The sequence below is a fragment of the Trichosurus vulpecula genome, chromosome 5 (genome assembly GCF_011100635.1).
Source record: "Trichosurus vulpecula isolate mTriVul1 chromosome 5, mTriVul1.pri, whole genome shotgun sequence".
Classification (NCBI taxonomy): Eukaryota; Metazoa; Chordata; class Mammalia; order Diprotodontia; family Phalangeridae; genus Trichosurus; species Trichosurus vulpecula.
Genome location: NC_050577.1, coordinates 271,189,221 through 271,213,875, shown reverse-complemented (window position 1 = coordinate 271,213,875; position 24,655 = coordinate 271,189,221). Strand labels below are relative to the sequence as shown.

General features: G+C 44.1%; 1 protein-coding gene across 1 annotated transcript; it reads left to right on the top strand.

The window, feature by feature from the left end:
* Positions 1-12,562: 12,562 nt before the first annotated feature.
* PRR13 (proline rich 13) lies at positions 12,563-16,660 on the top strand. The gene is made up of 4 exons (XM_036758646.1): positions 12,563-12,894; positions 13,551-13,587; positions 14,007-14,392; positions 16,094-16,660. Exons 2-4 carry the CDS (start codon positions 13,569-13,571, stop codon positions 16,133-16,135), a joined length of 447 nt encoding a protein of 148 aa, XP_036614541.1. The 5' UTR covers positions 12,563-12,894; positions 13,551-13,568; the 3' UTR covers positions 16,136-16,660.
* Positions 16,661-24,655: the final 7,995 nt, after the last annotated feature.

Below are 24,655 nucleotides of genomic sequence, written 5' to 3'. Positions count from 1 at the left end.
CTGTCTGTCTGTCTATCTATCTCTCCATTCATCCATTCATCCTTCCATCCATCCATCCTATCCATCTATCCATCCATCTATCATCTCTCTCTCTATCCATCCATCCATCCATCCATCTACGTATCTATCTATCTATCCATCTCATTTGTCTTCCTGCCTACCTTTCTAATCTGGGCTGAGAAATGAGAGAGCCAGTCTGAGTCATCCAGAAGCTCAGGATTAGAACTGCAAGGCAGTGGGCCTGGGGATTCTGTGAATTAGTCTAGGTCCTTGTCTGGAACCAGGCCTGACTCAGGCCAGTCTGCTGGTTCAGGTTTGTGATTGGACTGAAACAAGAGCATAAAACACTTAACCAAAGAAGTTCGCCCATAAGTAGCATGGAAAGGATACTCGGCATGTTCAGCTTTACTTGGCTCCCTTCTTCAAACCCCAACTCCCCACTTCCCCATAGGGATCTGACCAGTCAAAAGAGTGTTTTGACTCACACAGTGGTGGGGGGGGGAGGTGTCCTAACAAATTTGAGCAACCCCAACTAGACTATGCCCCAGGAGACTAGAAAGCTACATGATAGTTCAAGCCTTAGTACACTGCACAAAAGGCTGAAGGACAATTTTCCTGCCTTAAAGGAAGTTTAGAGCATCTGCAGTGAATTTCCAGCTTTGCAACGGGGCCTACTGTCATAGTTAGGAAGCCGGGTGATGCAGTGATGCAGTGCCTGACTTGGAGTCAGGAAGACCTGAATTCAAATCCAGCCCCTAACACTTACTAGCTATATAACCCTGGGCAAGTTACTTCACTGTTTGCCTCAGTTTCTTCAGTTGTAATGAGAATAATAATAGCACCCACCTCCCAGGGTTGTTGTGAAAATTAAATGAGATACTCCTGTCAGATTGGCTAAAATAACAAAACAGGAAAATGATAAATGCTGGAGAGGATGTGGGAAAATTGGAACATTGTTACATTGCTGGTGGAGTTGTGAGCTGATCCAGCCATTTTGGAGAGCAATTTGGAACTATGCCCAAAGGGCTATAAAAATGTTCATACCCTTTGACCCAGCAATACCACTTCTAGGGTTGTATCCCAAAGAAATCACACAAGCGGGAAAAGGACCCACATGTACAAAAATATTTATAGTGGCTCTTTTTGTGGTAGCTAAGAATTGGAAATCAAAGGGATGCCCATCAATTGGGAAATGGCTGAACAAGCTATGGTATATGAATGTAATGGAATACTATTGTGCTATAAGAAATGGGGAAGATACGGACTTCATAATAACCTGGAAAAACCTACATGATATAATGCTGAGTGAGCAGAGCAGAGCCAGGAGAACATTATACACAACCACAGATACATGGATTCTGTGAAGACCAACCCTGGCAGACTTTGCTCTTCTCAGCAACACAAGGTACAAAGACAACTCCAAAGGACTCATGATGGAGAATGCTATTTACATCCAGAGAAAGAACTATGAAGTATGAATGCAGATTGAGGCACACTTCATGCTAGCCTTCCCCCCCCTTTTTTTCTTTTTCTCTCTTTTGTTTTTGTTTTTGGGTTGTTTTGTTTTTTTTTTTGGTCCTGTTTTTTCTTTCGCATGATTCATTTCATTGATCACAGTTCTTCTCCATAACTTGACTAGTGTGTAAATTAATTCATTGCGAAGTTATACGTGAAAGCTATATGGGACTCCATGCCATCTTGGGGAGGGAGCGGGGGGAGGGAGGGAAGAAAATCTGGAACTCAAAAATTATGTAGAACCGAATGTTGTATACTAAAAATAAAAAAATATATAAAAAAAGAATATTAAAAAATAAATAAATAAATAAAAATTAAAAAAGCAAATACAAAAAAAAAGAATATCAAGGGGAATACTGAAAAAAAATTTGATGAAGGTAGTTTTGGAATCCCATATTTTATAACATATAACAAAGTGATTATCACTAAAACCATATGATGCAGAATTAAAAAAAAAAAGAAAATACAACCAAAAAAAAAGAAAATTAAATGAAATAATCTTTGTAAAGCCTGGCACATAGTAAGCACTACGTAAATATGAATTATTGTTGTTATTATTATGGTTCTTGCCTAGATTAGTAGTTGATGTCACTCCTACCGTACCCATCCCCAAGCCAAAGATCAGGACTTCAGGCGATGGGAAGATTTACATGAACTGATGCTGAGTGGAGTGAGCAGAACCAGGAGAACACTGTACACAGTAACAGCAACACTGTGCGATGACCAACTTTAATAGACTTAGCTCTTCTCAGCAATACAATGATTTAAGACAATTCCAGAAGGGTCATGATGGAAAATGCTATCCACATCCAGAGAAAGAACTATGGAGTCTGAATGCAGATCGAAGCAGACTATTTTCTCTCTCTCTTCTTTTTTTCCTTTTTCATGGTTTTCCCCTTTTGCTCTGATTCTTCCTTCACAACATAACTAATGTGGAAATATGTTTAGTATGATCATACATGTATAGCCTATATCAGATTGCTTGCCTTCTTGGGGAGGGGGGAGGGAAGGGAGGGAGGGAGAAAAAAATTTGGAACTCAAAATCTTATAAAGTGAATGTTGAAAACCATCTTTACCATTGGTTATAGTTCTCCTTTACAACTTGACTATTGTGAAAATATGTTAGTGTAAAGGTATATGTAGAACCTATATCAGATTGCATGCTGTCTTGGGTGGGGAGGGTGGAGGAGAGAGAGGGGGAGAAAATTTGACACTCAAAAACTTGAGGAACTGAATGTTGTAAACTAAAACTAAATTAATTAATTTTTAAAAAAGAAAATGAAAGAAAAAAAGAATTTAAAAGGTTATAAAACCTCAAAAAAAGGAGAAAACTATCTTTACATGTAATTGGAAAAAAACAAAATACTATTAAGTGGGGGGAAAAAAAACCAAAAAGCACTTCAGGCTATTGGGTGTGATACTGAAACTGGCAGTCACTGTAGCAGTTCTAGGATTATCTTTGCCCAGTGACCAGGTCAACTGGTGGTGCTTCAAGCTAAAAAACAATATAAGTTTGCCTGCACAGCCAGATGACATCTATTGATGGAATGCTTGTATAATCCAGGTTTCAAGGCAAGTCTGGGGGATTTTGCATAACTGCGTGTATGCATGACCCTGGGTCGGTGGAGAGAATGCTGAACATGACATATAAAGAGGAGCTGGTGAGAGGTTTTTAGAGAAGACATTCTTTATCCTGTCTTTGAGAGAACACACTGATCTGGCCTGTGAACCAGCTCCAAGCACGTAAAAACACAGATCAGATTCTGATAGCAGAGGACATGTAAGGGAAGCCAGCTTCCCAATATGTCCTGGTTTCCAGCTTGCCTCTAGACTTTTAAGGATTTCTGCTTGGGTGAGATTGGGCCCTCTCTCTTAGCTGAACTGAGATCTTGTATCATTCTTATCTAAAGAGCCCATCCACTAATGGGTAGTTTTTGGTATATTCTAACCTGTAAAGTTCCATTTTCTGTTTGTTTACTATCTGCTTAGATAAATAGGCTTACTCATTCATTATTTGTGATGATCATTTGTGTAGCTGTAGCCCGATTGGCTAGAAGGGGCTAAGAAGGCAGCGAACTTGAAGCAACCTTCCACCCTTTAAGGGACAGGAGCTAGGAAAGTGGATTTTTTCCTAACCTATATGCCCCTAGACCAGCAGTATTTAGGGGGGCAGATAAATGTAATCATATCAGGTAGATATAATTCTAATCCAGTACCCCTCTTTCAGAGAAAATAGAGGTGCCAGCCTCATGCTTCGTCTTTCTGTCCTCAAGGCAAGAATCAAAGTCTCTCTTAGAAAGGGTTGAGCAAAATTCCAAGTCTCATTAAGACAACCTGGGTGGATATATATATATATATATATGTATATATATATATATATACACACATATATATATATATGTGTGTGTGTGTGTATATATATATATATGTATTTATGTATGTATGTGTGTATGCGTGTGTATATACATATATATGTATGTGTGTGTATATCACATGTATAGGGAAGACTCAGTCTGTGCAGAGGCCCATGTGTGGTGAGGGCTGTCATTATGTGGCTTGAAGGGAGGCAGAATAGACATCCCTGGCCTCTTCTCATCCACCCTTTTCCAAGGGAGACTTTAATTTCTTTTTTTTTATTTCTTTTTTATTTTTTGCTTACAACACTCAGTTCCACAAGTCTTTGAGTTCCAAATTTTCTCCCCTTCCCTCTCCTCCCCCTTGCCCAAGATGGCATGTAATCCGATATAGGTTCTACATATACCTTTGCATTAAAATTATTTACACAATAGTCAGAGAAGAATTATAACCAATGGAATATATCATGAGAAAGAAGAAACAAAACCAAAAAAGAAGGAAAAAAAAGAGAGAGCAAGTAGTTTGCCTCAATCTGCATTCAGAGTCCGTAATTCTTTCCCTGGATGTGCATAGCTTTTTCCATCATGAGTCTTTTGGAGCTGTCTTTAAACCTTGTATTGCTGAGAAGAGCCAAGTCTATCAAAGTTAGTCATCACAGATACCCCATATATCTGTAATTGTGCATGATGTTCTCTTGGTTCTGCTCCCCTCACTCAGCATCAGATCACGTAAGTCTTTCCAGGTTATAATGAAGTCCATCTGCTCCTCATTTCTTATAGCACAATAGCATTCCATTACATTCATATACCACAACTTGTTTAGTCATTCCCCAATTGATGGGCATCCCCTTGATTTCCAATTCTTTGCCACCGCAAAAAGAGCTGCTATAAACATTTTTGATATGGGTCCCTTTCCCATTTGTGTGATCTCCTTGGGATACAGCCCTGAGACTTTAATTTCTGTCAGGTAGAAAAACAAGAATTGGGGTGGGGGAGGCCACTCTCTATTCTCTGTAGAGAGAAGGGTAGAATTATATCTGTCTTCTCTCTTAAATACTATTAATCTAGGGCAGGGGTGGGGAACCTGTGGCGTTGAGGCCACGTGGTCCTCTAGGTTCTCAAGTGTGGCCCTACTACTGAATCCAAATTTCATAGAACAAATTCTTTAAGGGCCACCAAATACCAGCTTCACAATGAAAACATGTAAAGAATGGCCAAGAAACCTATTCATGCAAATCATAGAAAACAGAGGTCAGAGAAGGTATGCAGAGAAGAATATATACCAGACAATACAGAGGGAAGGAATTCTCCCATTAGGAGCAAGATAACTCAGCTCAAGAGAGAGGGTCCCGGATCTCACCTGACATCTCTATACTAGCAAGCTGGGAGTAGGGATGTGATGGAAACTGCCCTCTCCTCTCAAGTTTATTCCTTCAGCAACCTCAAGTGAGTTTGGCCTCTTCCATTTTCTCTCTCTTGAAGCTGGAAGCCAGGAGCACTTGAAGCGATTCAACACTTGAAGAGTCCTGAGGAAGACTGGAAGCTTGAAGGGTCTCGAAGGAGACTGGCCTTAGAGAGTCTTTAAGGGGCCTGATAAAGGCTGGAACTCTCTAACCTTTTATCAAATCTGCCCCCCCCCCCCACTTCATGCAGGGCAGGGAGTTCATCTCCACCAATAAGAAGAAAGTCCTATACCAATAGGCTTTAGGATAGGGGTTACACGTGGACATATGTGGACATACCTTAGGTTTGTAATGTATACTTTTTTATGTAATTACAACACAGAAAGGATCACAGGAGAGTGAAAAAGAGTACTGGTTCAAAGTGTGTGGACCTGGGTTCAAATCTCACCTTTGTGCCTTCCTAGCTATGTGTCTTTGGGAAAGTCCCTTAATCTGCCTTTCCAAATTTGTCAAATGAAAGGATTAGACTAGGTCCTCTGAGGTCCCTTCCAGCTCTAGATTGGGGATTCTATCACCTTTGCTATATTATGTATCTGTGCTACATACATATTGCATTATGTGTCTGCATATGTAAACCTTATATGCTATGCTATGTATTATATGAATCCCAAGGATTTGCTCCATGGTGTGTAGTTTTATTAAGACTGCTATTAATTTGTGTCCTATGCATAATTTTTTCTTCATGTGTGGCTTTTAGAAAAATCTCACGCTACCCATCTATATGGGTGTATACATATATGAATATGTACAACACATTCAAAAAAAATTGTTGGGCCTACACTATATGCCAATTAATGAATGCTCATTATATATGCATGTGGGGTGGAGATGGGGAGTGAAGGAGGGACTCATGTACTTCTATCACTTCATGCTTTGACTACAAAGCCACTAGACAACCAATCCAGGACCCTGTGCCCACACCACATTGGATATGGCCCTGGAGCAAAGCTGCCTTTGTTCATGATTGGACAGGGAGAAAATCAACCATGCTGGTGCTCTCTATAACCAACCAGGCCTCATTCAGACTTAGGTATCTTTCTGTATGGGGTGTTCAGGGAGGTCTAGCATCTCTGGTGTAAGGGCTTCCTCTTTAGGACTGCTCATTCACCTTTGGTGTCTACCTGTCACCCAACTCTTACCTGTGGCTCCAAGAAGCTGTAGCATGCACGCTGGCCACACCCCTGTAAAACCATCTTGGTAGATGGACTAAACCAGGCTGAGGGTAACCCATGACCCTCAAACCTGTTGGTGACTTAGGGAGATGCCTTCTCCAAGCATGGGAAGACTTCCCCCTGGCAGGGGGAGTGGATGAGAACAGTTTGTTCCAACAACCATGAAGGTGGCGTTTAAAGCTTGGTCAGACATCAAAGATGCCAAGGTCATCCACTGCATGCCAGGGCATCACCCTTCATCTTGACTTTTGTCTTGCCACTGGATGTCAATGACTCTGGAAGAGTGAGGCTGATGATTTTGTGCTGCTCTGCCTCACTTAAATCCAGCTCACAAGCAAGTCACCACCCTCGTGATGTCAGCGGTCCTCTTCAAAAATGAAAGGAGAGTGAAACTGAGCATTGTAAATGAAAAATAAAAAATAAATTTTAAAAAAGTTAAAGAGGAACAACAGTCTTCTTGCTCAACCTCTGGTCCCTGTCTCTTTTGCTAATAGGCCAGAACTAGGGTTTAGAACACATTGACTTCTTACCATCTTCTCTTCTGATGTCTGGGTTCTTCTCCCCCCACTTCCTTGCTCAAGAAATTATCATATCAACAGTATCATTGCTATTGGGAAGACTGTGACAATCTACCGTCCTATGGCTAACATACTTTTATTTCTTTTCAGAACCCAGTGATTCCCAGTCCTAGGCCACCTAAGCAGAGGCTCCCTTTGGTACTACCAGTCTGTGATCTCCCTTATGTCTTTCCACGCCCCCAACTCTTTCCATCCTCTTCTTCCTTTGTGTTCTAAGGAACCCCTGTTCTCTTGTTTACAAACTGCCCTCCATATTAGATTTCTTCCTTTCATGATCCTTCTTGCGATCCTTGAAACATCCTCTTCCCCACCCCCCTTCCCTGGTTACCCTTTCTGGTATTGGACAATACCATCTTTCATGACCCTTGACTATCTGAGCAAAGAGGAGAGTGAGCGGGATTTACTTCCAGATTCTCCCCTTATTTCTGTCAATCAGCAACCTCTGCTCCTTTGAAGTTCATTCCCTCTAGATACATCACCTTATCCGGATCCTGGTACTTGTCATTTACAAGTTCCCAGTTTATTCTCCCAAGAAGTAGAGAAACTGGCTTATAGTCTTCCTTCCACCCACCCTCACCCTGTGTGTACTCTTTTACACGGTTTTTTTTTAAACACTGATTTTTATCCATAGCTCTTGTTTTCTTACACCACCTAAATTTCCTTCTGGATCTTCCTTATTGTCCCTCCCAAAGAGCCATCCTTTATAACAAAGAATTAAAAAGAACGAAAGAAAAAGAAGAGGAAAAAAACTCAGCAAAACTAATCAATCCACTGAAAAAAATCTGACATTATATCAAGTGTTCTACACCCCTGGACTTTTTCCCCATCCTCTCACTCCCACACAAAGGAGTAAGTGGAGCTATCTTCCCATGCCTCTTTTCGGGGACTAAACTTGTTCTTTATAATTTTGCAACATTAATTTTCTTTAAAAAATAAAAATCTATTGATATCTTTTTTTTAACACGGCCCAGATTTCTCCCTTCAACAGTCATCCCATGTAACAACCAAAGAAAAAGAACTGGGAACATAAACTAATCGACATACGAAGCAATCTGACAATATATGCAATGTACAACACTCATGGACCTCTCTCCTCTGCAAAAGAACGAGGAGGTAAATGTGTTCTTTTTTTTTTAAATAAGCATTTATTAAGCACCTACTATGCAAACACTGTGCTAAGTAAGCACTGGGGACACAAATATAAGCAAAAAGTAAGACAATCCCTGCCCTCAAGGAATTTCCATACTAACACCTAAAGGGAGAACTGAAAAGGTGGGAGGTGGGGGTGGGGTAATAATATGCCAAGGAAGTTCCAAGAATGAAGAATGACTGGTCTAGGCTCTTCTGCAAAAGGGAGGTTCTGGGAAGAACTCATCAATGGGAGAAGGAACCCACAGGGGTGAGGCTGCTGAGTCATGGTGGTCAAGTCCAGAGAATGGAGAATGGCTGGTTTGGGTCCTTCCTCAAAATGGAAAGCCTGTTCTTTTGTAGTTTTGCAATATTCACTTTCACTTGTTTTGTGGCTGTCGGTCTTTCCATCTCCATTGTTGTAGTCATCATATGTTGTTTTCCTGGTCTTTCTTACTTCACTTTGCATCAGTTCATAGGTCTACACATGCTTCTCAGCACTCATTACGTTCATTGTATTTTTTAACACGGTAGAATTCCATTACATTTATGCATAACAATTTGCGTGGCTATTTCCCAATCTACTTTGTTTCCAGTTCTTTGCTACCACAAAAGTGCTGCTATTAATATTTTGGGGGTAAAGGATATATCGATGTCCCTTCAAATCTCCACTCAACCCATACCATCTCTACCTTTTCTTCGCCTCCCCCATACACCAGGACACTCTTATTCTTAATTTAATCATCACCCATAAATGTTCCATGGCCCATAGTAGGTACTTAATAATTAATTAGTAATTAATGATTAACACTATCATTAATTCTAACTATAATTAATTGGTATTGATTAATGACTAATAATTGCTTGTATAATTGAATTTACTTGAGAGATGATGGACACAAGGTACAGAACCATACATTTTTGGATGTGGATATGGAATATATTCCTTTTGCTTGACTACGCTTATTTGTTACAAGGCTTCCCCTCCTTTTTTTCTCTTGGTTAATTAGGGGGTGCAGGGAAAAGAGGAGTTAACAATAGTGATGCCCTCCCAAAAGGAGGCCATCATATTTATTTTAATGCAAAGAAGGAAGTTCAGAAGGAAGCATACATAAGTGGGACAGTTTTGAAAATAACATAGAATTTATTACCATATATATTTTTTAAAAAGCAAGCTGCATGAAATGGTGATTCAGCTTCATATAGAAACTTCTTTCTGTCTGTGTGTGAAAGTGCTATGTCATATGTGTAATGTGCTATGTGTGTGGTAATATTTCTTTGGGGAGGATGTTTACATTAAAAATTTGAAAATAAAGTTTTTAAAAGAATTGGATTGAACTGAATTATACCTTCTCAATGCATAACTCTGAAATTCTTTTATGTCATTATAACCTCATATCTGGCCATCTCTCCTTGTGCCTCATCTTTCCTAAACCCATTCTCCATCTTCAGGATAAAGTTCAACCCTTCCCCTTCCCATCCTCCCTCATTCCCACCCTCTATTTCCCAGGACATTACTCCTACCGTGGTCTTACTTTCCTTCCTTCAAAATCTTGAGCATATAGTTAACCAGTTCAATATCACACTGACTTCTGTGCTTGAATACCTTACCCTCTCATCCTAGTGACATACAGTATGTACCTTTCTAAACCAGAACCTTGGATTACTCCCATCATCTGCCTTCTCTATTCCTACCTACAAGCTGCTGAACTGAGTGTAAGGAAGATCCTATCGCCCTATTGAATGGATCCACTACAAATCTAGGCCATCTAATCTCAAGTGGGCCTCCCCAGTGCACACCAATCTGTTTTCTCTTTCCTAATTGACTCTCCACCAAACTCCCCACGGTGTTTCTTTCAAACCTCATGTTCTTTCAAGCCACCTACACTACTGCCTTCTCACTCCCTAACTATGTACCTCACTTCATACTTCCACTGAAAAAACTAGGCCATGGGTTATGAGAATCCCTTTCCTTTGGTTGTAATTGTGAGTCACCTGGACTTCATTCTCCATTCTCTCCTTTGCTTCTGGCTCTGAGGAAATAGGGGCTTTGTGTCAATCTATCTATTTATCCCTTTGAATTTCTCCCAGTAGATTTCCCCTTCCATTTATCTCCCCTATCTCCCAAAGGTTCTATTTGTCTTTATTCATTGGTTTCCTTCCCTGCTGCTTATATATAAGCCCAGATCATCTGAATCCTTAAAAAAATATTAAATAAAAAACCCTCCCCTTGATCCTACCATATCCTCAAGCTAACATCTGACATCCTTCTTCCCATTCACAGCCAAACTCCTAGAAAGAAGTTGTCTACACTTTTTGTCTCAACCTTCTCATCTCCCGATTACTTAGAAATCCTTTGTAATCTGGCTTTGAAACACACCACTCAAGTAAAATTATGCTCTCCATAGTCACCAATCATCTCCTTATCTGAGGTCTTTTGGTCTCTTCTCATCCATCTTGACTTTTCTGCCACCATATGACACTATTTACTCCTCCTGGATACACTTTTCTCCTTGGATTTTTTTTGGGGGGGCAAAGCTAACTTCTTTTTCTCTTACCTCTCTGGCTGCCCCTTCTCGGCGTCCTTTGTAGGATCACCGTTCATACCCCCAGCCCCTATGTATAGGAATAGCCAAAGGCTCTCTCCTGGGCCTTCTTCTCTACCTTCTTTTTCTTTTTAATCTCATTGTCTCTCATGGGCTTGACATTTACCTCTCTGAGGATGATGCCCAAGTTTATATATCCAGCAGTCATCTCTCTCCTGACCTCTAGTCTCCTTATCTGTAAAATTCAGAGGAGGCAGCCAGGTAGCACAGTGGATAACAGCACTGTATTTGTAGCTAAGAACACCTGAGTTCAAATTTTGCCATAGATCCTGGCTGTGTGACCCTGGAAAAGAACTTTTCTCATCTGTGAAATGGGGATGGAAAGTAGCATCTCTACCTCCTAGGGTTATTGTGAGGCTCAAATGAGACAATGTACGTAAAGGGCTTTGGAAAAATAAATCCCACTATTATCATCATCATCATTATATAGAGGCCACCTTAGATGGCTTATATATTATTATATTAAGCCTATATATTATTAGAGGCCATCTTAGATGGCTTTTAAGGTTCCTTCCAGTTCTTGTCTATGATTTTATTTTAACAAGACAGAACCGCTGCTGGCCCTAAAGACTAGGATACTTGACACTCTCTGTTTTTGGAAGGTGAGGCTCTGTTCTGTACCTATGGACAGGCTCCTGTGGAGTTCAGGCCTTGGGGGAGCCTCCCTTCTAATAAAAAGGGTTAAGGTTTCTTCTCATACCTTTCACCTCATTACACCTGCATCCTGGTGCTCCAGGGACAATTTACTTATAATTCAGGTTTGGTTCCTATCTAGGGTCTCCTCAAAAGGGAGTAAAAAAATACTCAGTGTACACTCTACAAGCACTTCTTTCCTACACACAGAAGACGTGCTAGACCCAAAACATTCACGTGTACACAATGACAGGCTTTAAAGGGCAGAAGTAACTTCTGCTGTGCTCCCCAGGAGGGTACTATTTAAAACCTCATCTGAACGGAAAGAATTTTGCTGAGCAGTCATTTCGCATTTTGCTTTGCTACAGGGTGAACTTATTATATATTTAAAAGGAAAAGCAAGCAGTACATAATAGAGACCTTCGATTCCATGCAGGATTTCTGCTGTAACACCTGTCCCACGGCCATTGGCACGGGACCCTCTCCTTGCTGGTGGAGATGGATGCCTCGGACATTTTATCACGAAGCATCCATCGTATTTGGTGTTTGCTAAGTTCCAATTTTTAAAAAGGGAAAAAAATGTTATTATTAGCGGAAGGACAAAAAAAAGTATCCTTCGCCTGTGCAGGGGGTATCGGGGTGTGAGGTCTGGAGATTTCTGAGCTGAAGGGCCTGGGTGTGGATTCCCTTTTTCCCCTTTCGGCTTAGTCGCTTCTCCCCTACGGGCCATGCAGGGCCTGGAATCCTTTCTTCCTCTCCGACCTCAGGCCCTTGGCTTCCCTGTCCCTCCCTGCAAGGCCTCCTTGCAAGGATGCATCTGGTCCTCGGTGATCCCCCTGGGCCTGGGACATCATGCACGTGCGGCTCTTTGCACACTGCCTCCCCCACCGGACTGGGGGGTCCTGGAGCAAAGGGACCGTCCTTCTTGGTCCTCCCAGTGTTTGATACAATGCCTGGCACACAGAAAGCGCCTAATTAGCGCTTATTGCCCGGACTCAGTTTCCCCATCTGGCGGGAGTCCCGGGGTTGCTGGCCCGGGAAGAGTCTCGGCTCTCAGGGTCCCCTCCCCCTCCCCCCGCCCCAGCCGCCTCCCCGCCCTTGGCTCGAGCTGCCGGATCTAGGTGAAGGGGTGTGCACATGGGCGGGGCTTGGGGTGGGTGGGCCCCTGGCCCCGCCCGGAGGAAGAGAGACCCCACCCGAGCCTCCCCGAGCTCGCTCGGGGCTCGGGTTGACACGGCCCACTCCAGCGACCGTTTCCCCGGGTCCGGCACGCCCCCCAGAGATCGACGGGGAGGCAGTCCAATGACAAGGCGAGGGCTGGACAGGGTGGCAAATCAGGCCGCAGCGGAGGCGGAGCCAGCGGAGGGAGGTGGGGACCAGGAAGCAGGCGCCGGGAGGTGAAGGGGAGGAGAAGGGAGGACTTTGGCTCCTGCGGAGGCGAAGAGGTGATGGGGTCGTCTATGTTCCTCTTTCCCTTCCCCTCCCCGGGCCCGGGACCACCCCCCACCGTGCCCCGGGGCACGTACCTCTGGGTCTGGGGCAGAGCGGGTTGGAAGAATCTCTCTTAGTGCTTGGAGATCCTTCTTTCTCTCCCCACCCCGCTGGGCTGCTTGGACGAGAGGCTTTCCCCCTTCCGTTTTGGGCGTGGGAGTGGGGATAGGTCTCCTTGGTTTCCTTCTCAGACCCCCCCCCCTTCCAGGCACAGAGATAAGCTTGGAGATAACTCTGATCTCCTCCTGTGCCTGTCCCATCACCCCTCCCACCCTGGGGTCCCTCCTCTCCCAGCCCGAGGAAAGGGGGTTCGGAGTGGAGGTATGGGGAACCCCTGCATTCCTGGGCTTTACCCCGTCTAGCTCTTCCAGCTGCGCCCAGAGGTGGGGACGGGGGAGGGGAGAACGGTTGGAGAAATCCCCCCTCCCCCCATTCGAGAGGTAGAAGCTGATGGGGTCTTCTTCAAAAATGAGCAGAGAAGGGTTCCCGTGGAGTTTAGGGGTCAGGGGATCAGCTCCAGACGGCTGGGGTGAAGGTGGCTTGTGCCACCCAGCCCTGCCCCTTCCTGACCTCCAACTTCTTTTCTTCCTTGTCCCTTCTTTCCCTGTAGGGAACACAGCAGTGGAGCATGTGGAACCCCAATGCAGGTAAGTGCCTCGGAAGGTGTGCCGTGCCCCCGTCTCTTTCTTATCCTTAATTTAGAAGGGCTTCGCAGGCGTGGGGAGGTGTGGTTTTCCTATGCCCATTTTCTCCCTCCCATGAAGCAAAGTTCCCAGTTTAGGCAAAAACTTAACATGACCTCCCTTTTCCTGTTTGCTCCCCAACACACAAGACTTCCTCTTTTGAACTCTCTTAATTTCCTCCTCTCCCTCCTTTTTTTTTCCCTCCCACCTGGGTTATCTCCTTTTTTCCCTCTATATTCCCTCCTTTTTCCTAATCTTCCTACTGCCTGAAGGAAGAGGGGGCAATACAGGTACCAGAGGCCCTTCTCCACGAATTGTTTTGGTTCTAAGAGAGGCTAGACCTTGCTGATACTATCTCATTCTCTGCTTCTCTCCCCATTCAGGACAGCCAGGGGTTTACCCTCCTGGGGGTCCGATGCCCCCTTCGACTTCTGGGTACCCTGGGGTTACCAACCCCATCAACCCACCATCAGTCAATCCTGCATACCCTCCAGGCACCTATCCTGCCCCCCCTGGGTGTTTGCCAGAGAATCCAGCTTACCCTCCTGGTAATGCTCTTGGCCCTGGGCCGCAGCCAGGATACCCAGGCTGCCCACCCCCAGGTCCCTGCCCACCTCCAGGTCACTGCCCACCTCCAGGTTACTACCCACCTCCTGGCCCTTGTGTGCCTCCTGGGGTAGTGGGGCCAGGTATGATGATGGATAAGAAGATGAGGAAGAAGATGAAGAAGGCGCATAAGAAAATGCATAAACATCACAAACATGGCAAGGTCAGTTTCTCTGGTAGCCCTGCGGGGGTTGGGATGGGGAGCATTTTATCAGAGTCTCTGGGACACGGTCAGATGGCCATGCCAGACTGGATTTGCCTTCTTTGTTGCCATCCATCCACGCTGTGAGTGTAGACTAGTGGAGAGAGCATGCTGGCCTTGGAACCCAGAAGTAGATCCTGGCTTGAATTCTGCCTCTTAATACTTCCCTAACTCGAGCAAGTCCCTCCACTCTAAATCTCAGTTTCTTGAGGAAAATAAAGTGGTTGGCATAGATAATCACTGACGTCCCTTTCCTTCAGCTCTAAACTCCTAAGGTTATGGATAATCTTGGGCAGATTCAGATTATTTGGTTTTTTAATTGCTTCTGTTAGTGCAGGATAAGTGACCCACACCCTCCTAGAGCGCTGAGGCATACAGATACATACATATGAAAGGACCTGGGAATCTTGGATGGGGTTATGACCACCGAGCCAATGGATTGGTTAGTTTTGTCCTTTGACTCTGTCTGTAACTGAATGTCTGGGTCCAGGCTCCTGTCTCCTGTGTCTTCTTCACCTTAGCTATTCTAGTATAGTCTAAAGGAAGCTAGCTAGAATTGGAGTTTGGAGAAACCAAAGCTTGAATCTTGCCTTGGTTGCTCACTGGCCATTTGGCTATGGGCAAGTTCTTTAACCTCTCTGGGCCTCAGTTTCCCTATCTGTAAAATGGGGTTAAAATAGGTACTGCACTTGCCTCGTAGTGTTGTGAGACTCAAATGAGATAAAGAATGTGAAATACCTTATGTACCTTAAAAACTTACAGATTCATCATGACAGCAATAATGGGCCTTGGAAACAATGGCTATTCTGACATCAGGTAGCCAGGCCAGAGCGGTCTGGGAATCCAGGATTTCTGATCTCTAACCTTGGGGGCGCTGCTCATTCAAGTACCTCCTTCCTTAGTGTGGATCGGAGCAGGTCCTATGACTATACAGAGGATTTAAACCAACCTGGGACAGGGAAAGAGAGAGGGAAGAAGGTGGTGTGATGGGGGCATGTCTAAATTCACTTCATTCCGGTGATAGTGGGGATGCCGCAGAAAGAGAGAGGTGGAAACCATTGGAGAACAGCTCCAGAGCATCCAGTGTTGGAAAATAAATGTTTACCATTGCTGATAAAGTTGCTATGCGTGTAGGCAGTCCGGATTAGATAATAATTCACATTTTTATGGTACCATAAAGTTTGCAAAGCACTTAATATGCGCCTTCTTTTTATCCTCCAGTACTTTTGCCTAGGTCTAAGTTACTGGAGTAAGAGTAGGGGTCATTTATGTGGATTGTCTCTACTGACGGTGCTGGGGGCTGCTCATTGCTTCACTTGTTAACATTTATTTGTCAGTTGACTTCTGTTTTTACAACACTGTAGTGTGCCTTCCTCAAAGAGGCTCTCCTATGATGAAAAACCCCTTGATTGAGAAGAGGAGGCACCTTGTTCCAAGTGAAATCAATGAAAAGTCCCTTTAATAATGTGGGTCGTTTTAAACTACTGCTGTAGCCAGAATTCCAGAGGGAGAAACATGTTTTCAGCCTATTGGTGATATTCTATGTGTGCACCTTGTATGGGAGGGTACGTATTAGATAGATGGGGAATGGGGTGGGACTTCATGGGGTCAGAGTTCAAAGTCTGATAATCTTTCCTCTCCACTTTCCCATTCCCCTCGCAGCATTCTTCTTCCTCCTCCTCTTCCAGCAGTGACTCTGACTGAATCCTGGGCCCTCCTCCCCCCAAGTCACACCACCCCAGTTCTCCCATCAAGCCTTGGACTCAGCCTCAGCCCAACCTCATTCACCTCCTTGCCCAAACTGGCTGGTGATGGCGAGGAAAGGATCTCTATTGGCCTGAGGGGGGAGGGGCACTCCTTTCTGAAGATGTATGTCCTTTGAGCCAAATGCTGAAGAACATTTTAGGATCTGGAAAAATGTGATTTTAAAAAATTTATTTTATAATTTGTGCGGGAGAAGGGGAAGAAGGGATGTGTGGTATTACCATGGAAGTTGATCTGGGTATGGTAGTCTTAGGATCATGGGATGTGGGAACTACATTTCCCAGCAGACTGTGTAGTCTACTCAGCCCATTGCCTTCTGGGAAAGAGAGTTCTTTTGAATAGGATGATGGGGGTGCCATTTTGGAACCTCATTTCTTGGTGAGCTCTTTTCATCCCAATCATTCTTGGGTCTTACCCTGTTTCTCTCACTGTGCTTCCCAATAAAGCTGTTTATCCCAGTCTCTATTCATCTGTGCCAATACCTTGGGCTGTTGCCAGCAAGTTCTGTTGCTTTTACTGCCCCTTTCCACAACCCTTTCTTAAAGGAGTAACAACCTAGCCTACGAACCAGAGCATGAATGGGGAGGGTACCTTATTGTCACCATGTTTTTTTCCTGAATGGAGAGCCATGAAGAACCTTCCCCCTCCAGGACTGATGCAGGCTAAGTTGAGTCCTCTTTGCTGAAGAAGCTGTTTTTGAGGAATAAGGGGAAGTATTGTAGAATGGGAACCCAGGGGTGCAGTTGGAAGCAAAAATGAATATGGAAATGGGCTCTTTTGTTCCAAATAAGGAAATCTGATCTTCCCTTTGTTGAAGCCATCCAGTCCCACTTTCTTTAATTCATGCTGGACCCTTCAAACTGATTTTTCTTGGACCTGCGAAAATATCAATTGGTACTGCTCTCTCCATAGAGAAATAAGCCTCAGTCCGACTAGCCTGCTGGTGTGTTCCTAGCAAGCTGTGCTCTGGGTGTCTGAGGGTGTAGAGCCAAAGGGAGGAGTAAATAGTTGCAGTCCCTGGACAGCCTCCTAAGCTAATGGGAAGGTCAGAATACAGTCCCAGATACCTCAACAGACAAAAAAAGGACAGTCCTAAGAACTACTGGACAGCTTAATATATCATGTGATAGAGAAGGTATTAGGAGGATGGGATGTCGATTTTGAAAGGCTTCCAGGTGGAGAGAAGTCCTGGATTAAGCATGCAAAGTGGAAGGATGCAAGGTGGCATCCCAGGTGAGAACACCTCAACGTAAAGACTCATGTTTCAGAGAGGATGCAATGTTTGTAGCAGAAGGGGCAGGTTTGCCTAGCTGAAATAGGGAAACAGGATGGGGGGGGTGGAAGTGGGGGAAGGGAGCCACTGCAGGTTACTGAATAAGGGGATAGGTCCACCCAGATGACCTCCAAGTCTGATCTTATAACATCACCATGAAGCCTGTGATTTGCCAGAGGTAGGGGGTAGGGGTAGGGGGCAGCACAGAGAAGGGAGCAGTAAAGTGATCTCTCCCATTTTAAATTTCCTATACCTCCTTCACTTTCCCTCCACTGTAGCACAGGCATACGTATTTGTGATTTTGCTTCCTATTATAGCGTAAGCTCCTCATGGGGTCTGTGTCTTGTCTTACATTTCTTCTAGCACCTAGTCTAATACTTCTCATATAGTAGGTGCTGAATATCTGTTTATTGAAGGTTTGGATTGATTCAATGAAGTTCAGCCAACATTGATTATCAACAATAGTGGTGGGTCCCAAACCAAACAGTCCCCGTGCCTGGTGCTTATATTCTGTTGTGGGGGACAAAATTGAGTGAATGGGAGCAACGGTATCAGAATGAGGCCCATCTGGGAGAGAGAACTAGTTACATGGTGATATCTTAGCAACAAGGAGAGAACCCTGTTACTTTTGAGCCCATAGAACAGGTTAGATCAATGGAATATAGCATGAGGACTGGTGTCTGCCGGATCAAAGAGAAGTGGGCTTGGACAAGATGCATCCTGGCAGATCATTGTAGATACTCCTTTATTCCTAGGCCAATTGTGACACAATTAGAATCTTATGTTCTGTAGCTTCCTTTTGGCTTTATTTTGACTTCCAAGGCCTGAAGTCTCTTCTCAAGTGTCGTGGCTGGATTTATTTTTTGCTTTTCTAATAATCTTCCTCTCCCAAATAGTCTATGATCTCATTTCCTCCTCTGCAGACTTTTTCCTTTCCAGGGGAGGAAAAGAGACAAGATGGACACAGTAATAGGGAGATATGGAGAGCACAGAGAGAAATGCCCAGATTGAGAGGAACAGAGCCAGAGATAGAGATTAAGCAGTGTGTCATGTGAGAAAGCTACATAGTGAGAGAAACAGAGAGAGAATGGCAGGGAAGAAGGACATAAAAGAAGTCTAAAAGAAACACGAGATCCAGAGATGCTGCCCTCCCCCCACTACCTTTCCCTGCCTCGTCACTCTATGCTCCCTAGGATGATTTTCCCCTACTAGGAAGAGCACTGCAGTGTTTCCAACTATAAACAGAGGGCCTTGGTTCTCATTCTGTGGTCCTCCAATGCTCTGATTTAATTATGCCACCAACCTACTGTCCCTCAGGCTTCTGATTCATCTCACTTTGGTCCCTCCCCACCAAAGAAAGTGTTTTGTTCAGGAAGGTTTTTGTGACACTTGAAGTTTAGCTTTGGGCCAATGGGGAATGTGTCCCTTATCAGTTTGCTTTGCTCCTGGCAAGATAGCCTTGGGTTAATCACTCATTTGTCCAATTTAGCCACACTCTTCCATAACCATTTGTAGGAAGCCTGTAATTTCATCCCTGTCCTAGGAGCTGTTTTTAGCTGTTTTCCCCCCACCCCCCAGGTCCAAGATCGAAGCTTCATCGTTGTTGGAATGGGAAGTAAAATTGATTGGGAAGAATTTAAATATCTTACAAAAACTTGATGAATTTCAGTTTCACACCTTTATTAAACACTTAACTAGTACAAAGCATAGCCTAGACATTGGGATTACGAAGATGCACTATAGAATTCTCCCACTTTGTCATTCTTTCAGAAGCTTAAAATTTCATTGGAGGAAGGGACTGAGACCTACACAGGTGACTACCAACAAGTGCAGAATGATTGATTAATTGCATAGGAGAGGTCAAAGAGGGAGTGACGTTGAGCACCCATGGGGCTGGGGGTGGGGGTGGGGAGGGCGTTCAGAGGGACATCACTCCCCGGGGGGAATTAGAGAAGCCTTCATGGAAGAGAAGGCAGAACTGGGCCTAGATTGAGAACAGCAATTTCAGAAGGCTGGCATGGGGGGAGGAGAATCTCTTCCAAGCATAGGACTAGGCATGTGTAAATTTGTGGAGGTAGGATGAGATGGGGCCAGAGGGGAAACCACTAGAAGTTTTTGGTTGCTCCAGCATAGAATTCTTGAAGGAGAATGACACAAGATAGGTTAGAAAGGTAGGCTGGAGCCAGAACATGGATGGGCCTGGGCAGGGTAAGAATCATGTAGTTTATGCAACAATAATACCACCTGAGGTTTATAAATGGCTGGCTCTGGTTGACAAGTCACTTTCCATTCATTAGTTTATTTCAGTGTCTTATGAACAAGGTGGAGAGATGTGAGTTGAGTGATAGGAGAATTAGATGGTTCAGAACTGGTTAGATGACAAGATACAAAGTGTGGTGATTAATGGATTGATATCAGACAGCTTTGTACAGTGGAAAGAGGGCTAAATTTGGAGTCAGAGGAATGGACTGATCTCAAGCAAGTCATTTAACTTCTCCCCAGGTCTCAGTTTCCATATTTGCAAAATGAATGAGCAGACCTCTCCAGTTCCTCCCAGCCTTAAGTCTGTGATCCTAAGTGAAGAGATCTTTTATGGAGTGAGCCAGAGATGGCTATATTGTTGACATTTTTATCAGTGGCTTGAGTGAAGGTGATGTGTTTTACAGATTTGCAGATGATATAAAGCTGGGGGGACAGCTAACACAATACATGGCACAAAATACCTCTACAGGCTAGAATAAGCCAAGTCTGATAAAATGAAATCCAAAAGGGATGAATGCCAATTCTACATTTTGGTTCCACAAAATCAATCAACCACAAGATGGAGGGTGGAGCACAGAATTTTTGGACTATAAGCTGACAGAAAAAAAGATCTGGAGGTTTTAGTGGACTACCAGCTTAATGTGATTCAATAGTCAAAAAAGCTTCTATGATATTAGGTTACATCAGTAACCTAACCTACCCAGAACAAGGGTGATATTCCTCCTAGACTCTTGCCTGGTCAGACTGCATCTAGAATATTATAGTCCAATTCCTTAGGAAAGGAATCAGGAGCAATTCCAGAGTAGGGTCATAAGGATGATGAGAGCGCTAAAAACAATGCCATAGCATTACTGGTTTCTATATTAATGGATAGCTATCCACCTACAGTGAAGTTTTTCACAAACATCCCAGAGACCTGTCATTGGTCTTGCGCCACTCAACCTTTTTAATCAGCGACCTGAATGAAGGCATAGATAGTGTAGGTATCGAATGTACAGATCTTGAGTTGGGAGAAGACTGGATAGATATGTTCAAGTATTAGAAGAGCTGTATATGGAGGACGAATGAGGACCCCTACTTGTTCCACTCTAGTGGGCAGCGCTAGGAGCAGTGGATACAAGTAGCAAGTGGTGCTGTTTTGGCTTGGTTTAATGAAAAACTGCTTAACAATCAGACCCAAAAGTGTAGTGGACTGCTGAAGGAGGTAGTAAGTTTCCCATCACTAGTGGTCTTCGAGTAAAAGCTATAGGACCACTTGTCATGGGTGTTATAAAAGGGATTCCTGTCTGGCTTGGGGGTGGATTAGGTAAGATGATTCTGAAGGAGATGCTATGATTCCATAATGGGGAATTACATGATACATTTGAATCAGAAGACTGACATCATCTGACCTACACACCAGGCAGATGAATTTGGCAGCGGCAATATGGATCTGGGGAGGGGAGAGGCTGGAGGCAGGGAGGCCATTTAAGAGGCTATTGCGGTTTTATGCAACAGCATAGTAAGAGGTCATAAAAGCCTGGACTATACAGGACAGTGAGGGTGGAAAGGAAGAGGCAGATTTTAAAGAGATTTCTGAGGAAAAGGATAGCCGATCGATTGTTGAGGATCAGCGAGGAGGGAGAGGTTTTGAGCCTTGGGGACTAAGAATGGTAGTGTCATTAACAGAAACTGGAAAATTAGGGGACAGGTTTTTGAAGGCAGTATGGTGATTTGAACCTGTTGAGGTAGCCCTGAGGCATGTGGAGATAGCAAACATAATACTTGGAAATAGGAGAATGAAACAGAGTTGGTCAGGGCTGGATATGAAGATTTAGAAGTCATCCACCGTGGAAGTGGATATGATCATCAAGGAAGACAATGTAAAGAGGTAAAGAGGGTTGAGGACTGAGGTTTGGAATCCAAGAGGAGTCAGAGATGCCAGCGAAGGATCAAATGGGAGTTTTCAGAATGTCACAGAAACTAAGGAACAAAGAAAGGTAGAGTGCTTAGCACTGCAGAAATGAGAAAACTGGGAAACAGTGGGGGAAGCCTGAGGTTCTAAGCTTGGATGATAGGCAGAACAATGTGTTGTTTCATCAACAATTTAAGACCAGTCAGTCAAGAAGCATTTGTTAACTGGCAAAAGTGTGCCAAGCACTGTACAAAATGCTGGGGATATAAAGAAAGGAAAAAAACCCCTTCCCTGCTGTTAAGGAGTTGATGTTCTGATATGGGAGACAATGTGCAAACAGCTACCTGTAAGCAAATTGTGTGTGTATGTGTTAGGGATGCTCTCAGAAGGCCCTAGTAGTAAGGGAGACCAAGAGGAGCTTCTTGAAGATGGGATTTTAGCTAAGACTTGAAGGAAGCCAGGGAAACCAGGAGGAAGAGATGAGGAGGGAGAGCATTTTTGACATGGGGGGACAAGCCAGTGAAAAACACAACTAATTGGGACGTGGTGTGTCTTGTTCAAGGAGCATCCAAGAGTCCAGCGTCACTGGATCAGAGAATACTTGGAAAAGAGTAAGGTAGGAGACTGGAAAGGTATGAAGGGGCAAGGTTACATATGAATAGATTTAAGCCCCAAATAGAGAATTTTATATTTTAGCCTGGAGGTGAAAGGGAGCCACTGGATTTATTGAATGGGGAGGACATTGTTGGATCTGCATTTAGAAAGATCAGTTTGCTAGCTGCCCAGAAGGCTCTTGAAATAGTCTAGGCATAAAATGATGAGTGCAGTGTCAGAGGAGAGAATGGGGCATATATTAGAGATGTTACAAAGACAGAATGGTTGAGACTTGGCACCTGATTGGATGTGATGCATGAGGAAGAGTGGTGAGTTAAAGATGACACCTAGGCTTTGAGCTTGGAGGCCTGGGAGGTTGGTGGAATTTGCAACAAAAACAGGCAAATTAGGAGAAGGGGCAAGTCAAAGAGGATAAAGACTGAGAGTGACCATTTGAGGGAGGGAAGTTAAGTCAAAACAGGAATGAAGAAATTGGGGAAGTGATGTTAAGGTGACGCCAAGTAACAGTTTGGGAACTGAGGTCAGAATTCAAGATCTTGGAGGTGGTGCAGATGGTGTGGTCTACATATGACCATCTCTCTTGGAGGCACAAGTAGAATGCAAATAGAAGTCTCAAGGAGGTGAGGAACTTACTGAGAGGCCAGTGTCAGAAGGGTCACCAAAAGGAATACTGAAGACTCCAAGGGACTAGTGGAAAAGACTAAAAGAATGCTAAACTCATTAAGGAAGGTGGGAGTGGCAGTCCTGGAGGTCAGTAGATAGCAGTGATAAGGCTCAGAGAGTGTATCTCAATTTATGGCATAGATTTGTTAAGTTATGGGGCAGAACAAGGACCTGAAGGTGTCTAGCAGGTAATGTGGTATATATTAGAGAGCTGAAGCATTGCAGAGGGTGGTTAGTTGTGCTCAAGGGAAACGCGTTAATAGCTTGTTTGTTAATAATACTTAATATTTTTATGATGCTCACAGCTTAAAAAAGTACTTTCTTTGTAACTGTACTCTAAAATTAGTGCTGGGAGGCCAGTGTCAAATGAAGAGCTAGAAGATGAAGAGGAATTTGTTGACTGGTGCTCTAAAAGCCAGTGGAAAGGGTCTGTGGAGGTGGAGAAGGGTTGAGGAACGATTATGTCCAAGAGCATATGGAGGGTTAGCAGGGGGAAAGCGCTTATTCAGAATGCTCTACTTGCTGGCTCTCCTACTGAGACTAGAGGGGATGAGAAAGATTAGGGGGACGAATGTTTTTATACCACGTAAATGGGAAGGGACTTGGATGATGATTGCATATAGCAGGGAGAAGATGGATATTAGATCTTCATCGATTTATGCAGTCAGCACAGATTGCATAGATCAGTTTCAGGGTTCTAGATCCGGAGTAAGCCAGAGGACCTGGGTTCTGCTACTTCATTACTCCCTGGGTGACCTCGGACGAGACACCTCACTTTCTGAGCTTCAGTTTCTTCACTTGCACAATGACCAGTCACATATGATAACTTCCTAGGCACCTTCTTAGGTGGCTTCTATCAGTCTGAGTGGAGCTGGGGTGGTGAGTCTCTTCTGGACCTCTTAGAGAAACAAATATTGATATCTGATATTTGGGGAGACAAACGTTATGGTAGAAAGAGCACTGGCCTTGACACAGCAGATCTGAGTTTGTATTTTGCCCCTGGCTCCTAAGAGCAGTGTGACTACAGGCAAGTCACTTAATTGCTATGAGCCTCAGTTTTCTCATCTCTAAAATGGGGGTGAAAATCATCTGTGGTGCCCACCTCAATTTGAGGATTACATGGGATGATGTGTATCGTGTATAGCTTTGTAAACCTTAAGTGTAATATAAAATATCAGCGATTCCTATTCCAATTCATTGAGTCCTTCGCTACTCAGACTTTCTCAAGATTCCTCCATCAAATCTGACCATCTCTTGGAACTGCCCTTAAGGAAGGCCGCAAGGGTTTAAGTATCCTCTGACCAATATATTTCCTTGCACCCAGAGAGAGAGACAAAGAAAGAGACAGAGACAGACAGAGAGGCAAAGTTGGGGGGAAATTCAAAAAGTTTCGCTGGAACAGCTCTTATTCAGAATCCCCTATTTGCTGGCTTTCCTAGTCCTTCTCTTAGCCCTGGCAATCCTCTCCTTCCCTTTAGTCCACTCCCCCCTCCACCCCCCACCCACTTTGCTATTTTTCCCCCCCCACTCCCTTCTTTCTCATTCCTGTCTGTTCTAGCTGCTCTTCTGCCTCACTCACCAACAGTGCCGTCCCACTTCCTTGCCCACTAGGGGTCGCGACACTCCTCTTCGCCCTCCCAACGTGCCCCTCTAGCGCAACACCTCAATCTGCTATCAGCCCTCCTTCGTCTCGTTGATACCGACGCTGCATATGGGGCCGCTCTAGGCTGAAAGGAGGCCATCCGCTCTGCGT